At 42.9% G+C, this 6,000-nt stretch overlaps 1 protein-coding gene across 1 annotated transcript in view; it reads left to right on the plus strand.

The window, feature by feature from the left end:
* LOC120757086 (probable cation-transporting ATPase 13A4) overlaps window positions 1-3,191 on the plus strand; it is a 36,111-nt gene extending 32,920 nt beyond the window's left edge. Inside the window, exons 28-30 of the mRNA XM_040074184.1 lie at window positions 242-330; window positions 2,394-2,474; window positions 2,970-3,191. Of these exons, the coding sequence (XP_039930118.1) occupies window positions 242-330; window positions 2,394-2,474; window positions 2,970-3,191 (392 nt within the window). The remainder of the gene's footprint in view (window positions 1-241; window positions 331-2,393; window positions 2,475-2,969) is intronic.
* The last annotated feature ends 2,809 nt before the right edge of the window (window positions 3,192-6,000 follow it).

Consider the following 6,000-nt stretch of genomic DNA (forward strand, 5'->3'; position numbering starts at 1 on the left):
ATTTGGTGTTTTAAATCTGTGGCTACAATGCCTGTCTCACACTCATGTATAGCTACTTGACTGAGTTAGCCTGGGATTTTCCTCTGTTCATTTTCCTTTTGCTGAAAATTCCTTTCTATCCCATGGATTCTTTTGATGGCTGTGTAACACAGGAATTTATTACGATCTTCTGCAGTAAAGGCAAGCAGCTGAGATTCCTCATAAACCTGTGGGGTTTTTTTCTTTGCTCTTATTCCTTCAGATGTGTTCATACTGGTGCTCATAGGGCAGCTGGGCATTTGCCTCTTCTTCATGTTTGCTGACATTGATGATCTCTACTCCAAAATGGATGTGAGTATTGTTCCAAAGGGGATTTTCTTCCTGCTGCCCATCCATTATAAGCACACAGGGACTGTTTTAACAAAAGGCACAGACTTTTGCAGGGAGACATGGCCAGTCCAAAGACAAATCACTTTTAAAGAGGTGGATTTTAGATGATGGGATTGTAGAAACTTCTGGAAATACGATGACTCCAAACTAGTATCTGCGCATTCAGCAGGACAGCTACACAAGTAATTTTGATTGTTTCAGCACATTGTCCAAGAAACAGAAGATAACATCACTAAGCTTATGTGTGGTATGTTGGTGGCTTGTGAAGCCAAGAACAGAACAGGGCTGGGCTCTGTGAGTTTAAAATAAAGCATCGTGTTCTTCTGTTTCTCAAGCTGTGCTACTCTGAACAAAGGTCCTCTTGCCAAAATCTGCCAGTTAGCACTCAGAACAGCTCTCAGTCCCCAATCTTTTCAGGCTCCCCGTTTAAATTTTAGAGACCCTACAGTTTCCCAAAGCAGGTTTTGGGTTGAAAACAGTTGTAGAGAAAGACGAGTGGGGCTGCCATGGCAAGAGAGGATCTATGTTGATCCTTGATTAATAAATACCAATAAAGCTTGACTTATGTAGTCTGGCAGAATGCAAGCTGGGAGTTGTCTTGTGCAAATCCATCCCAAGGGAAATGTGAGGGAAGGATAAGATCTACATCAGCTGAAGGACAGGTTGTCAGTAGGCCTGACAATTAGTATGTTGAGGCTGGGAGATGTTAACCTCCTTGCTGTAGGAGTCCCAGGAACAAAACAAGAAAAGCACCACACAGCTATTTTTTTTCTGTATATTTGCAATCAGAGCAGTGGCTTTGAGTCACAAGTGCTGAACACAATGCAGCTTCCAGTCCTGTATGTTGGCACGTCAGTTAGCAAGTTGTTTAATAGATGGAAGTAATGAAATGTGGAAAAAGAAAGAGAGTCAAAGGTCCGTGACTCAGTTTTAAATGTCAAACAGGCCACTTCTCACTGTTGCCTGTAACTATCTGCAGAGCCCGGCTCAGCGGGCAGAGCCAGCTAGAGAACCTGCCACGAGATGGCACTTCAAAGCAAGTCACTGTCCTGTTGGGGACTGTGGTGGCGCAGAACATTTTTCAGCACTGCAGCTGCGAGGGGATAAAATGATTTTGGGGAGAACTGCAAAACTCCCAGCCCAAGTGGTCTGGAGGGAATTCACTGGAATTGCTGAGAAGAGAAAAGGAGCGAGTAGTAATAAAAACCTCTGCAATAGCCTAGCCTTGGAGAAATTGCTGATCCAAATTGTGGATCTGAGCTGCATCTCCAAAAGCCATTAAGCTACAGCCAGGAAGCCAGTTCCATCTCTGGGAATCTAGAGCTGGGTTTAGGGCTAAAATACTCAGTTTCAACTGTTTCTTGATATTAAAAAGTAAAAAGACAGTTAGATTTCTTCTTGCAATTCTAAAGAGTGGTTTTTGGTTTTCTCTACTGCATCATAGATTTAAAAGCATCTTTATCAGTAATTCCTCAAGACAAATAGCAGTATTAGCTCATCAGCAGGGTAAGCCAGTTTGAGAATCTAACTTTTTATGACACAAAGGTGCTGAAAATCTGGAGCACAAGTCGTGTAAGGAGTGGCTGAGGGAGTTGTGTTTGTTTAGTCTGGGGAAAAGGAGGCTCGGGAGAGACCTTAATTCTGTCTACAGTTACCTGACAGGAGGCTGGAGCAAGGTGGGTGTCATTTTTTCTCTTCCATGTAACAAGTGATAGAGAGGAAATGGCCTCAGGTTGTGCCAAGGAAAGTTGAAACTGGAGATTAAGAAAAAAATTTAACTAAAACGGTTACAAACTGGAACAGACTGCTCAGGGCAGTGTTTGAGCATCATCCCTGGAAGTATTTAAAAGAAGTGTAGTTGTGTCCCTTAGTGACATGGTGGACTTGGCAGTGCCAGGTTTATGGTTGGGCTCAGTGACCTTTAGGGTTTTTCCCAACCTAAATGATTCTGTGTTCTATTGCACTACTGCCCACCAGTGTTTACTGTGGGCTCCTTGCTGAATCACTTCTGCTTTTTTTCCCAGCTCGTTTGCACCCCTACCTCGTGGCGAATCTCCATGGTGGTAATGCTTGCAGTGACACTTGCTGTGTCCCTCCTTGTTGAGGTGAGTGTGCATCACTGGACGCGCTGGTCAGCACTAACTGGAGAGGCAAAATGGGCAAGTCTTGCTCTTTCTCCCTCCTCCTCAGCCCAGTTTGGGAACAGCTAGTAAAACAGGAGTAATTGCTGCTACCTCACCCTTGCTCCCTTTTCTTAAAGCTCTCCATCTGAATGATAAGGGAATGCAAGTCCTGGCCACCTTTTCTTTCCTCTGGTGAGTGGGATCTATCAGGCCCTACCCCAGGCTAAATAATATGGGCAGTTTGTGGTGTTTTCTGCTCAGATCCTGAAGACTCTCAGGAGGAACTGGTCTCAGTTCTCTGGTGGAGAACTCTGGTAGAGCTGGTAGGAAATGTGGTCAATAAAAGGCTGTTTAAGGAACGATGAGCAGGGCTGGTGGGATATCTGGGTCTCCACTACTTGTCCCATGTGTGTACTCTGGAAGAAGAGTAAGCTGCTATCCAGGTCCTCTTAAACCTTTTTGCTTTTACCTTTACAGGAAGCTGTCATTGAGAACAGACCCCTGTGGCTGCTTCTGAAAAAGACATTCCGGTACCACTCAAAGAGTCACTACAAGAGGCTGCAGCGCTTGTTGGAGCAGGATTCAGCCTGGCCACCTCTGAATGAAACCTTCTTCTCAGATTCTGTGGCAGTAACAGTAGAAGGAAATATGGGAGGCCATAGCAACCCAACATTTGACAGCAGCGAGGAGTCACTCTGAAGGAAATTGCACATGTCCAGGACAGTTGCATTTGACCCTGAAAGGACTCAGTGACTTAGAAAGAAGAAGAGCTGAGTCATCACTGCCTTCCCATTCTAGCAGTAACCTGCTTTTGCCTACATCTAAATTAACTGGAAGCATGAAATCTGCTGCAGTAACATAAAGCCAAAGTGACATTTCCTCTGTCCCCTCGCCCATACATAAATGGCTGCCGGCTGTAAATGGAATACCTTGCTGAATATTGGTAAAGTATTTGTGGTTGAAACACCCCGTTGTTGTGTCCCTCTGTTGAACTGCATTATGCAGTCCCTAATGATGGGAGATGCTCCAGATGAAAAGTAATTAATTGCAATAGCAGTACTCCTCTGGGCAGATCCCCTCTGAGAAAACAAGTAGAACTTACTCCGGACAGAGGCTGCTGAGCACAGGCATTCCTGGGATTCCTCATGGAATTTCAGATGCTGCTACTCAGTGTCTTGTTTTTTTGGGGAGGTTTTAATCCTTCTGGCAAATCTTGACTTCCAGAGCTGAAAGGAGTTGCGAACATCCAAAGCCATCTGGAAATGTTCACTCCCAGCACCACTGTGCTCTTCCCATGGTGGGAACAAAAAGAGCTCTCTTGCTAGCTCACTGCTGCCGGGAAACCTGTTTGCTTCTTAGTTTTTAGCAAGTGATACTTGCATTTTATAGGTAAAAAATTTCTGACCTGCAAAGCAGAATTACTTCATTATTTAACCCTTTTTTTTTTTTTTTTTTTTTTTTTTTTTTTTTTTTTTTTTTTTTTTTTTTTGTGGCAGGAGGTATTTGCTCAGGACATCCACTAAAAATGTAGAATGGAATGTATTAATTACAAGTGATGGTCTCATCCTATGGGTCTTCAAGGACGTGCTGTCCCTTGTGGTGTGAGCTTGCTTTACTAGGGCGAGTGCTGCACACCTGGCTTTGGTCCTGGCATCAGCTGTACCAGTGCCAAAAGAAGCAAACATTAATGGGGTTATTAACCTCAAGGACCTAAGGCCTGAAGTAAAAGAGGTGAAGTCAGCTAGGTCTCAAAATATTTTTTTTTAATTCTGTGGCATGCTCTTGGGTTGAACCATCTGAGGTTTAGTCTCTGGTTTCTCTATAATTGCAGATGCAATTCAACCATCAGCTCATATGCCTCATTTGTTAACCTTTGATGGAGAATGTTACTTGCTTTACTTGCTTTGCTGTACTGTGTTTGCCTTACATAAATGCAAAAACAATGCACATTCCTGCAAGTGCTACCTACAAAAAAAAAAAACCAAAAAAAACAACCAAACAAAACAGCTTCTACCTGCACATGCTCTCTTAGCCCACTGATGTTAATCTGCCTTTCTCCTCACTGCATTTCGCAATTTTGGTCCCTAGCTGGATAAAACAACACGATAGTCAAGCAAAAGGGCTTTGGACTGAGAAGAACCCTTCCTTCTTTGGATAAGCTGTGCAGGGGAGCTATATTCTGAGATGACTTCACAGTTAGTTTTGCACAGCTGGAGCTAACCCATGTTTTTGTTGGGTGGGGCTGAGAATCACTTTATTATTGTAAACTGTATTTTCCCATCATTGTGTGCTAAAGCACTCCTGTGCTGCCACAGAAAGCAAGGAATTGGGCAAGTTGGGAATCATGGGAAAGACTTCTTTGGTTTTTAGACTTAAAAAGCAGTTTGGGAAACAAAGAGCAAATCAGAAGAAATCATTAATTGTTTTGAGTCAACATATCTGCACCAGAGTAGAGTCGGAAAATAATCTAGCCTGAATCTAAAAATAACAAAGAAAATAAAGAAATCATAGTTAAGAAGAATAAGAAAAACAAAACAAAACAAACAAACAAACAAACACCCCCCCCCCCCCAAACTCAACCAAACACTATTTCAACTTGAACAAAACATTTGATTCAAAGCAATTTTATCATCTGTTTTTGACAAGTTTGGCGTAAGCAAATGGAATAAATACCTTCCTACCTACAGTAGTATACCTAATGGTAAATGCCTGTCACAAAGCCGCATAACTTGACACAAACTAAAAATACTTAATATTTAATTCCTAGAAGTGTCTCCAGAGCTTTAATGGGTTCCCAGTTCACAGCAAAAGCCACTGAAGGGGAAGGCCAGATGCTCTCTGCATTCCTTACAGCTTGAGGCACCAGAGAGCGGGTTAGTGGAGTTATTCCTGACATCTTGTCTTTTAGATACAATAACACTTTTCTGAAGACAGAATTCACTGTCCTAGTATGAACTCCCTCAGAAAACTGCTGCATGTGATACAGTGACAGTGGCAGTAGCATTGCAGACCGGGCATGTGATTTATATTTAGATACCACTGACACTATGAAAGTATCAAGTCTTAGTAAACTTGCGGTAATTATTGGCTTGAGGAGATAAAGACCTGCTTGCCTGCTGCTGAAATACAGCCTTATCTGCAAGAGAACAGAATTCACATGCTAGGTAATCTTTAAACACTGCCACTCTAAGCACTGTAATCACCTCTGCCACTTTAACCTCTGCTCCTTTTCAAAGAGGTCAGTGGGTCAGCACTTGGGGGACAGTTAGGAAGATTTCACCTGGGTGCTTTGGGACGGGAAGACTGCTACTTCATAGACATAATCCGTGGTGGAAAGCTGGTGAACATCTTTTTTTTGGCTATTAGCACACATTCCTGGCAGAAGGCTGCTGGGAATAATAAGAAGCTAAGGAGGTGCTGCATACTTGTAACAGCTAAATATTTTCCTTATGATGACTATGTCCCTTCTTGGAGGGAAGTACTGTCAAAGACTGTTGTCTTCCTCCTC

Source organism: Hirundo rustica, chromosome 10 (assembly GCF_015227805.2).
Source record: "Hirundo rustica isolate bHirRus1 chromosome 10, bHirRus1.pri.v3, whole genome shotgun sequence".
Taxonomy (NCBI): domain Eukaryota; kingdom Metazoa; phylum Chordata; class Aves; order Passeriformes; family Hirundinidae; genus Hirundo; species Hirundo rustica.